We start from the raw sequence: 12,117 nt of genomic DNA, 5'->3' as shown, positions 1-12,117 counted from the left end.
AAACACACACTGAAAATGATAGCTTATGTGATATGTTTCTATCATATATTTTTGAATTCATATAGAGTGTATTTATTTAATAATGCATTTTTTAAAGTATAGCATTTTACTAGTAATTACTAGTAGCTAAACATATTTAGTAATTTGAATGCCTCATATTGACGTTTAACCTATAACACTTACGCATATCTTTAATGTGGTGTGTAGGTCCAATTGAGTGCACATTGGTGATGAGTAGGTGTAATTGAGTGCCTGTCACTTTAAGAAAATACCTGAGAGTAATTCTATGGAGTAATTAGCCCCCCTTCAACCTGACGGTTTTAGGCTGTAGTCGCTAGTGAATAAAAGTTGTGCATAGTGCGGTATGTGTATGCAAATCATTATGTTTTCTATGTCATTAGATACAATAAATGTTCAAAAAACTAACATGTCGAAGACAATCTTTCTGGGATCAAGTGTTGACGTGACCTGAGCTAGCAGGATAGTTACCAAGGAGCTCTTTCCAGATGTAAAAGTTTGCCATGGTAGCGTAGCCTATTTGCGTAAGCGCAAAGTGGTTCTCTCTCTCTCTCTCTCTCTCTCTCTCTCTCCCCGTGTGTGTGTGCGTCTGCATGAGGCTATGTTCAATTCAACTCGGTAGTTGATCAGTCCGGTCAATAGCACCGCATTCACGCCACTTAATGATTAGGCTATATCAACGTCATCAGACAGGCTGTAAAAGTGTATGCGGGAATTTCTCGCATTATGATGGCTAGAGTTACGGGACTTGAACAAATTATGCGCAATACCCGCAATCCCACAGTGAAATTTAAGCCCTGTAGGGGCATTACAGTTACTGTCAATCATGCTCAAAATGCTGGAGGTGATCATGGCAAACAGTTAGCATGCTTGTATGTGCTGTTTTGCTGTCTTGTGCTGTTATGTTGCCAATCATGATAGGCAGCCCCTCAGTTCACATGGTCTATTCTACAATGCCCCCCCCCCCATGCACAATGGATTTACATTTGTATTCCTCGCTGACAAATGACCCCTCCACTCTCCACCAAAGAATAACATGTACAAGCATGTAAGGCAGGAACCGGGAGCCTGCTCCTGTACCCTCAGGAATGGTCATGGCTCCTATGGCATCTTCTGAGGAGGTGATGCAAACTGTTCGCACTTCCACTGCTACCCAGCATTGATCCACTGCCCCGACAGGCTCTGCAGGATCAGGGATGGCCTGCTTTTACTGCCTTTGTACTGGTAGTTCAGATGAAGCTTTATGAACAGCAGACAAACGCCAGAGCTCTCCTCTTACAGTACCTGGGTCACAAATCTCCTGGGAAATAGAGATCACACACAAAGGGAAATCAGCCTGGCCTCCTCCCTCTCCCACGGTGATGACTGCAAGTGAGTCTATTGCATCATCTCGGGAGAACAGCTGTTGCTAAGCAGCCGAGTCACAAAATCCCCAAACTTAGCCTAAGTGTGGTCCAGTGGCTGGCCAAAAGTGGCCGCCTGGAGTCTGAAGCTCCAGTGGCCTCCATCCTACCCTGAGGGTATGCAGAGGCACAGGTTGCCAGTCAAGGTCCATGAAGCCTAAGGAGCTACCCAGTGGAGTTGATCAAGCATGACCCTGGAAACATATCTCAACATCCCCAGCCTCAGTGCAACAATCACAGCAGACAGTCGAGTCAGAGCAATGCATGTTCCTCGACAAAGGCACCATCATGGAGAAAGTCAAACATAATATCTTTCATGCCACTCTCCAGTCCTCATTAAAGTTAGAGGCCTTTAGCACAGCATTGGACCTCAAAGCGCCAAGCTGTATCTCTGACTTTTGCAGCAGAATGCTTTCTATTCCAACAGTATGGATCGCAATAACCAAAGCTGACTGGGTTGTGAATGTTGATCTTAATGACACTCAGCAGGATCTTACAATTCTTCCAGCCCTGTGCACATTCATACAATGCACGCACACTGTTGGGCTTCTTTGGCAACAAACCATCTGGGCAATTGGTTGTTGTGTACCTAGATGTGCAACCATCATGTGTCTGTGCGGGCAGTTCCTGGCTGTATCCTTGAATGGCCACCGTGGCCCCGACCACAGTGAAAAAGGAATCCTTATGGGCCTATCTCTCTCTTTTACTTCATAGTGGAGCCCCAGGGGGGCTGAAGGATTTGTCTAAATTGGCCCCACGCAGTGTGGGTCTCATAGACTCTGCCAGTCCTGAAGGGGGATCCTTGAAAGAGACAAGGCTCCCTATTTCAGCCCTTCCTCCTGTATTAAAGACAGCCCTCCTTTGGGCAGTCACCACAGCTAAGAAGAAGAGCTGAGGGTATACAGGGTGCAGGGTGTAGTCGTCCATCTATCTACCTAGCGATACCCCTGTGCTTAGTCTGCACAGTCTGTTCACTGTGTGTCTTACAGAGGCTCCCCATTCATATGAAATATGTAATAAGGGTGGACTGATACATCTTGATATGATATAGAGAATGTACAGTACGATTACGTTATAACCTTTGTTCTCTGAGTTAAGAGGCTATCTCTCCACCCATGGGTAACTTGGAAACTAGTGATCAATATGAAGCAGTAGTCCCACGCCAGCACAGGTGCTTTATACTGCGCGAATGAGGGCATGACCAGTATACACAGTGTATCCATGTCACACGACCAAGTGGGTCAATTTCTCCGTAATGTTGAAACGTAACTGAAATTACTGACATTTTATTTTCTCATTTGCAGTAATTTTTAATTGGCAGGGCAATTTTAAGAGCATGTTTATATATTTTTGTCTGCTGTTGCTGCGCTTATTTTATTTCATAGATAGATGAAGATATATTTACTAAGAGAAGATGACAGACAGATGAGATAGATAGATGACATATTTACTAAGAGAACAAACTGGATTTTTTGGTGAATGTTTTTTGAATGTTTTGTCATGTCCAACCTGTTCACATTATGTGTCATACTGACCTTGCTAAACCAGTGTTTCCCACAGAATTGAATTATATTTGTGGTGGTAGGTTTGCAGAATTAACTTGAATGCAACAGTTTTTAGCAAATTAGCGCAGCGTGGTTATGATGCTAAACAGATTTAATCACAATTTAGTACAGTACAACCTGGAAAATCATTGTGTGGTGGTCAATGTTGATATTGTGGTGGGCCGCCACAAATAAGTCAATGTATGGGAAACACTGTAAACATTTTGATGTAAAAGTGAAATGTTATGTTAAATCTGCAAAGCCTGTTCTGTTAATGCTGTGAATCCTCAAGCCGCCAGCAGCAACTTGTTACAGTGTTCAGGGGTGTTTTACATCATACATATCCCCAGAAACCTGGAACCTGGAAACCTCATTGTGTTATATTTTACATTTGAGATCCTACATACCAACGCAAACTAGTTTAGACTGCTGTAGCTCATTATATGACATGCTTTACAGAATAAATAAGATATTTTGTTATGTTGCCCATTAGATCAGGTTTAAAGAAAAAAAAGGAGACCATGGTCCTGAGTTAATCACAAATTAGATTCTTATAATGGGGATGCCATAGCGACATCATTAGAGCACAAACACAGAGGGGTTAGATAGAGACAATGGCAGTACATAATTAAATGACAGATTTTTTTAGCCCTTGCAAGAGGATGAAAAACAGCATTGAGACAGAGGTGTTTGCTGTTACAACATGAAGTAGAGAGACAATGAGAAAAACTATTCAAATTACACCATTACACAACAGTTTGGTTTAGTCAGCTAGACATCATGACAGAACAACAAATATGTTTTTCTGTTAATTAGGGTACTGTGACAGTGTGGTGATTTCAACTGTATAACATCCAGTTCTTCACAGCATTTGCACTGGTTCAGGAAGTACAGCAACAGCATTTAGGCTACATACCATACTCTAATAACTTAGCCTCATTGACACCAGACCGCAGGTTGAGAGTGGGTCTAGAGAGGCTTCACTGACTTCCAGGGCCATAACCAGCAGTGAAACTTAAATTGTTGCATTAAACTCTTTCCAAATCATTTGAGTAGTGCAGCAATCAAATATTTCTTGTAAACAAAGGTTTTAAATGCAGTTGTTTACTCAATTCCAAAAAAAATACACATCCATATCCACATCATTTATGGCTGAGCAAAAATGACCAAATTGAGAAAAAGATAAAGAAAAACAAAACAAAACAAGTACTTGTACTTTGATGTGCACTCTTGTTCCAAAGGATTCCAATTTATAGTATTTTTACAGTTGCTAATTAGAGCATTTCTAACCCTATACCAGACTGATTTCGATTGTTTAAAAATCCAACACTTTGGCCATTTCCACCATTACTTTCTTATCAATATCCTTCCATTAAGAAGCAAACAACTGTGTAGAAAAAAAGGAAAGTAAATAGGTTTGTTTTGGATTGAACTATCCCTTCAACACGCCAAATTAGATGTTCCTCTGCTCATGCAGTGTTCTAGCCATGAGACATCACAATAAGAGCATCGACCAATGATAGGCTTGTTGTGCAAAACATAATGGAAAACACAGAACAGCTGTGCCCAGAGCCTTGCAAGTTGCCTCTGCACATCTTCCAGCAGTGCAAAAAGTAAAATGTAATCTCCTAATTAACATAGACAGCTCAGAAATAAAGATTTACAAAGCCATGGACATGGCTGTGGGGGCTGCAGTGCTTGTTAATAATTGCATAATTGGCCTCAGTGTCCATTGAAGGAGATACAGCACGCTGTATAATGCAAAACTAATTTCTCCAAACAAGACAACTAGGCTTCTCTAGGTAAAATGCCCTGGTTTCGCTTGTGTTCACACTCACAAAAGAACACATTTTTCAGCCAAGGTAAATGTTGCAATCCGCCTGCAATGTTCATATACAGAGTTAACAAACAAAAAACTGCCGTGCTTTTTAAAACTGCCGATCCTTGTACACATAATGACCATATTTAGCTAATTTTCAATGAATGAAGAGAAAATCAGTGTCATTCTGATGATACAAACATTAATTTTCTACATCACATTTTGTGTACAGCTCCACAGAACACTGATGGGACACTGACTGTGTTTAGGTATGCTTTTATAATTAGATGTGGCAGGGTTAGTGCTTAAGGAGAAGCCCTGGGCTTTCCCCAGCTCTAATGATGTAAGAGGGTGTAGAGTCCTGAGCTACAGATACTTAAACTAAATGATTTAAGAACTGAGCAATATATTAACATCCATTTTCACTTATAATAGTAAGACAGATGAGAACAATGTGCCTGTTCTGTGATTTGAAATATAAAGGCAATACATACTGTCACTGGAGTTAGGAAAGGAATATGACATTTAGAGGCTTAATATGTAATATTGTCATGCATATGCATGTAAACCATAGAGCGAGATAATTGCTGCAACCTCTGTGTACACCTGTTACAGGCAGATCTACCACACATATCAGCGAAGATGCCGTACGTCTTTAGGGGAAAGCAGCGTTGGAATTATTACTGGAAATAAAATGTTTTGCAAGTGTTTCCATCCATTATGACTCCATTAACACAAGCCATCAGAAAGCTAATGAGGTCCATAGTTGTCTGTCGTGCAGTTACCACAGAGCACTCTCCAAAGTCAACACAATCAAAATCCTCCTCAGTTAATGGGTGCTTTTGTTTGTCTTTGTGTTAGGGAGGAAACATGTGCACAAACACATGAGCACACTATTCTTTGCGGATCAGAGAAGTCATTTGCCTTTTACTTTTCTAGTGCAATTTAGTGCCAAAGATACATTTATGTTCAGAGAGGATAACTAGGGGGCTGTTGCCATTTCTCCCCTCTTCCATTTTACCCTCTCCAGCTCGCCTCAAAAGGTGCCCAGTACCCCCCTGAGTCTGTGTACACATGCAATAGCCGACAGGGGACTCTGGTAGTAGAGCTTCTTTCCACTGAATGTGGATTCAAAAAAACAAATACTCAGACACGGCTATCTAGGTGCACTATACGGAGACAGACTCTATGTGCTATTATTTCAGTCCTGCTTTGTCTACATTCTTCTTCGACTATGGTTGTCTATGTGTTAAGGATCAGATGAGGTGTAGTCTACACTGACAAGGCATTGAGGCAGTAAGATGCGGAGCGGAGGGGAGGGGAGGGGAGGAGAATCGGGGGAGGCTATGTGGGGGAGGGGGCATTGTGCCGTTTCAGCACCATGGAGAGGGACAGCTCTTGCCTGGAGCTTCTCTCTTGGCACAGCGTGGCTAGCCCCTGAACCACACTCACTCCAGCCACTGGCTGACTCCACTGACTCCGTGACTAGTCATTTTTCAGTCCCTACACCCCCCACCCCGGGTGGTCCTGAGAACTGCTCTTTTGGTATACTGTGTGCACCAAATCTTTCATGTTGTTTGGCTTTTGTCACCCTCCTATTTTTGTGAGATGGAAGGCACTCAATGGCCATTAGTTGCTCTTCAGTTGAACAGTGTAGCCTTGCAACTGTGTGTTTTTTGCTGGTTTGATTGATTTCTAATATTGGCTGTGTTGTTGCTTTGAAGCACTTAAGTGCATCCCACAGTTATAGTAATTTGGGTGTTTTGGGGGGCATTGTTGACACAACAAATGTTTATTTGCAGAATGGAGAAACAGAGAAAGCAAAAAAAAACTTCATTAGATGGTCTGATGGCTTGGCTCAAAGTAGACCACAAACATGACTCCAACCAAGAGCTGCAGCAGAGGAAAAATCTGAAGTGCTTTGAACCACACATATTAGAAACCATTGCAGTTCATTAACATGTATTTGTTTGAAGTATGCATCGCTATCTCACTAATATGATCAGAAATATTTTCATAAAAGTGTCACCAGTTTGTCATTGTTTTAATGAACAGAGTTTTCAATGTTGCTTCTCATAATAAGTTGTATAATGCCCTTGCGTGTTATGCCGTGAACTGTCTGCATTGCTTGCTCTTTTAGTACACAGCTTATCATCAAAATGTACTTTTCACCTTAACAGGCCTCAGGCAGACCTAAGAAGTCAAGAGGCCTCATTAAAATGCCAGGCCTGACAAACTCCCCCTTTTTCTGTCTCCTGCTCTCTCTTTCTGTGAATGCTTGCATCAAAAGGCCTTTTTGTTAGATTTCCCAGTCAAAAGCTAAAGCGGATGGGGAAGAAATTCAGCCTGCCTTGCAGTGCCTAAATCCTGTAATGGTTCTCTGTCCTACTCTCCCTGAAGGCAAAGCACTAGCAGTTATGCTGTCCCAGAAGTGTAAGCCCTCCATGATGAACTGCCTCCATGAAGCAGATGCAATACGCACTCACACTCAGGCCTCTGACACACTGCAATCTCGTGCAGAGCAAACAAGTTGCCCCCCCCCCCCCCCAAACACACACGCACCACACACCACACACACACACCTTCGCTAAAGGGCCAGAGTCCAGCCGAGAAGGCAACTGATCTCAATTTGTTAGACTGCTTCCATTTTGCAAGCCCTCAAGACTGAGCCATGAAAGGCAACAGTAGGGAGTTTTACCACACCACTGCACAATAATGCCCCTTATCTGGGGCAGAATGTTCTTCAAACCGTTTGCCTTAATATGGGTTAAACCCTTAACCCCCTTCCCCCTCATATAAAAAGATTTCTTAGCTCACATCTACACGGCTGTGAAGAGCCCTCCATCTGTTGTTTTTACCCCTATTTATGCTGCATATGATCCCATCAACCTTCAAGCACTGACCACAGCACAAACAGAAGATGCTCCTTCAACATGGACAAGCATTAACCACAGCACAAACAGAAGATGCTCCTCCAACATGGACAATCACGTCCACCCCTTAATTCTTAACTCACATCTACATGGCTGCTATGAAAAACCCTCCATCTGTTGCCCCCCTCACACACACACACACACACACCACCCCGATGTATGATACATATGACCCCATCAACCTTCAAGCACTGACCACACAACAACAAGCCAGCAAGATGCTCCTCTGACATGGAGGACAAACACATCCACCCCTTCTGTGCCCTTCTGAGTCCTCATGGCCCCTTTTTCCTCTTACCTTCTGTCAGGCCCATGTGGATGCTCCAATAGTTCTGTAGGCACTGCAGCTCTTTCTTCATGCCACGCTTGCAGCGGCAGTCGTACAGGGGATTGTCCTGCAGCACCTCCAGAGCAGCCTGGCACTCGCGGTTGGCCAACATGGTGGTCCGGTCCTTGCCCACCAGGCACTGGCGCATGATGCGGTAGCGCGAGCTGCACTGAGAGTTCTGGTTGCACATCTCGCTGGCCCGCACACAGTCCACCGGGGTCCGCCAGTCGTGTGTCCCCAGCCCCGACAAGGCAGAGGAGCTTGCCACGGAATGTACAAGTTCATCTGGGTAAAGACCATGATAGTGTTTGAGTATCTTGTTGTAGCTTTCAATCTATCTTTTATCTCAAATTGTCTCTAATTCACAAACTGACAATAAAAGCATATTTTATTTGTCCATTAGTCCATTAGGCTAAGTCAAATTAATCTTTTGGTGCCATTTTCTGTAAATCTGATGGTATTATAGCCTACCACTGTTTTAACCAGAGCGACACCTATCTTCAGGGACAAGAACTGAACACTTTGGTCACAGTTATCGACTCAAGATCCTGTTATAAGGTAGCTCGATTGTTAAAATGGTTTTTCATTTGTGTCTCACGAAAATGTACAACTGGTATCGTGCATACACAATGTTGTGTCACTCCCTCTGTCTGGCGCATTTTCTACAGACTATGTATGCTCATCGAAAATTATGAGAATGTTCTTATCCAACCGTTTTAATACAAAGTTAGGGTGCAAGGTAACTCAAACAATGTATCCAAGTGAGGATATTACTAATACTACAGCATGCCTCTGTATTTTATTCTGAACCACAGAGAGCTTAAACGAATGGCATGCACAGTAGTTACTCAAAGAATCATTTTAAACCTCGTGTACAAAATGTGGTTGGTTCGAAATTGTCTTGACAGATTTCTTTTCTCCGAACATTTCTTCCGTTGCGTCGTGTCTCTGACGGCAAGTGTGACACGAAGGTAGCTTTCTGAATTCGACAAAAACTCTTAGAGGAGGTAATATAACACATTTTATATCTACATTCCAATTTCAAATATACTTTAGCCAAGCATGCCCCTCGCTGAGGTATCAATAATTACACTATGGTCTTAAGTAAATTATGTCAAACACAGTTTGGATAGGCTACATTAAATCTAGCTATTTTTACAAAACGTGTTGAATTTGCTCAGTCGCATGTGGAGGCTACTCACCCAGTACAAAGAGGACAGTGAAAGTATGAAGTAAAAACATGATAATTCCCATGCGTACTCCGAGCTAGGGAAAGGAATCCCTGATGTCGTTCACTGCTGAATCAGTAGAGTAATTTCCTGCACTGCCCGGTTAAAAGTCCAACGTGGTTCTAGTGTCGACACAATTTTCACACCACAGGTTCATGTCCAACGCCGATGACTCCGTTAGTATGCTTAACAATAGTTAGAAATCCATCCTCATACTCCCGTCTTTGCCCGGAATTCCACTTTCAAACAAAATGATTGAATTCTGCACTCATTCAAATATTTTCCTACGCAACACGGAATAAAACACGATCATTTAACACTAAAAGTAGGAATTAAAAAAAAGATTATGCTCGTTGACCGCTCATACTTTTGAAATGTTCAATAAACTAAGCAGCATCCGTCAAGCTATCCTTGCGTTGTTTTCGTTCTAACCACATATTTACAGGCATTGAGAGAGAAGTGGATGCCGCGCTGGTTTAGGGCTGATGAGCAATGATCCTCCTCTCTGAAGTTAGGCGATTGCCCTCTCCAGTTAATATCGAATTTAATCGAAGTAATTTACTTCTGTTTATTCACGTGCCTGTCTTTTATCGTTGTCCGAACAGTCAGCTGTCTCAGTCCAGTTGGCGGAGGGGTCTGAAACCGCGTTCTAGCCTCCGCTATTCCATTTCACCGCGTCTCTCCCGTGAGTTGAAGTTGCGCCTATGAGCCTTGTGCAGCCGCCACGCCACACGTCAGAGCGGACGCAAGTGTTCCACATTATAACGGTGATTAGAACACTTCTAAAACGAAATGACTAACAGCGCGCAAACAACAACCACACAAAAGTGTGACGGACGTCCACAGCTTAGGTCATCTGTTAACTACTGCTCTTTAGACCTGGCAATATGAATGGATGCTGTCAGTTCATTGAATTTACTAATTGCAGTTGCAACAAGGTTATGTAGAAGTAGCTTCTGAATATGGTGTTATGGAGTATTTTTGATCATGCCTCATGGTCCTTTTGCATGGCATGAGTTGATATCCTCACACTGTGTCGGTAGTGAACAATGGGAGAGTTGATATTCTATGGAGTGAGAATATAATTCAGATACATTAACTGAATAATTATCTCAATTCAACACCAGTGCAGACGCATCATAATCCAAAATGATGACAGCCTTGACATAAAGCTCATGAATTGATGTAATGGCTACATTAAACATCTGGCTTATTGGCTATAACCAATTAAAAGCTCAGCATGCTCTCTCCATCATGTCATCCTCTCAGCAGATGTGGAGTTTTCCAGTTAGGCAATTATTGGAATAATAAGTACCGCCCAAGATTGGTTCCTGAGTTTAATTTAGAGTCAGCAATGACCTCTGGCCCTTTCGCTCCTTTATTTTGGACTCTGGTGACAGCTGACAGTCAAAAATCAATGGCATGTCCCAAAGACCTTTACCAAAATGAACTGAAGAAAAACTACAAATAAATGCCAGTGCCAGCAATTATTTTGATGATTCTAGACAACTTGTATCAGGTTACAATCTAAGTAGCTGAAATACTATTATGCACAGTATGTAAACAGTGCTCCTTTTTGAAGTTCCACAAAATTCAACAGGTTTTCCGTGTTACACGTGGAAAAAAAAACCCTGATAGTTGCATTCAATTTTGTGTCTCCCTCTAGAATTCACTCTACTCACCAATGATCAGATCCATTTAAGACTGATGGTGGCTCAGTTTCCAAGGCATTCAGTAAGGAGGAACAGAATGGTAGGTGACAGATGAAGGAACAGGAGATAAGGCTAAGAAAGACATATTGTATGAAGAAAAGTCAATAGCCACTTGATATCTGAGGAAAGCTTTCACAAAGGGATACTCAAGAGCTTTTTTAATGGTTTCATAGATCCTACCTCCTCTCTGTTGATTTTCACACACACCTAACCTTCCTTTTTAAGACTTTTTGAAACATTCTGTCCCCCTGGTCTGCCCATTAGACAGTTATGTGGCAGCACACAGAATGCCTTTTAACAGTTCTTGTCAGGTGACTTGCTTTGTGTTGCTTATTTTAACCTCTTACCTTAGATAATGTAACTGCTTTAGATGGGTCATTATTTTGATATGCTGTCTGAACTAAAGGGCTTGCCTGGCACTGTGTAAACCAGTCACTCAGAATAATGCGTCCCTCACCCCACATCAAATCTTCATGCACATCTTCAGTCCACACACACATGCACAAATAGCAAATCCTTTAATGCACACAGAGAACAAATAACACAGAATAAAGTAGAAGACATGGAGCTCATTTGTGCTTGATTGACTGACAGCAGTGCATCTGTGCAGTTTGCTCATTTAGAAGTTAGCCATAAATTCTGTGGAATTAATATATTTGAAGATTTTCCCAGACAGTGTCTCCTCAGGGGCACACACGTCTCTGTAACAAGCCAGTTTAAGCCAGAGAGGAGCATGGAAAACCATGTGCAGTGTCAATAGAGTGGTGACGGGTAATCTTAATATGAAGCAACAACTGCACTGTTTGTCGTAGGCCAGTTCACTAAGGCCTGTTAAAAATGTGCCTGTGTCAACAAGCCAGTGCCTGGCTTTCTCAGATCCCCAGCAATTAAAGGATGGTCAACAAAGCTGCTCTTGAACATCACTGTAAAAAAGGAGAAGTGTGTGAGCCTTTAATGGGTGTGAAAGCTGCCCTTGACAAGCCAATTATGGGAGAGAAAATAATTGTCGTCCTCTTATCGCGTTCAAGCTTTTACAATCGTCAAAATCATACCCTGAAAAACCGAGGCATGCGCGACACTTATCGAACGCATCCATCTGTAACATACATCCTCTCCTGGTCTGTTTACCCC

The 12,117-nt window shown here is 42.4% G+C and overlaps 1 protein-coding gene across 1 annotated transcript in view; it reads right to left on the bottom strand.

Moving 5' to 3' along the window:
• gfra2b (GDNF family receptor alpha 2b) overlaps positions 1 to 10,012 on the bottom strand; it is a 40,106-nt gene extending 30,094 nt beyond the window's left edge. Inside the window, exons 1-2 of the mRNA XM_042060320.1 lie at positions 9,248 to 10,012; positions 8,016 to 8,330 (exon numbers count right to left, since the gene is read on the bottom strand). Of these exons, the coding sequence (XP_041916254.1) occupies positions 8,016 to 8,330; positions 9,248 to 9,299 (367 nt within the window). The 5' untranslated portion in view covers positions 9,300 to 10,012. The remainder of the gene's footprint in view (positions 1 to 8,015; positions 8,331 to 9,247) is intronic.
• Between the last annotated feature and the right edge of the window lie 2,105 nt (positions 10,013 to 12,117).

This window comes from Alosa sapidissima, chromosome 13 (genome assembly GCF_018492685.1).
Source record: "Alosa sapidissima isolate fAloSap1 chromosome 13, fAloSap1.pri, whole genome shotgun sequence".
NCBI lineage: Eukaryota > Metazoa > Chordata > Actinopteri > Clupeiformes > Clupeidae > Alosa > Alosa sapidissima.
Note: the sequence above shows the minus strand (reverse complement) of the source record. Positions and strands in the feature narration are given on the sequence as shown.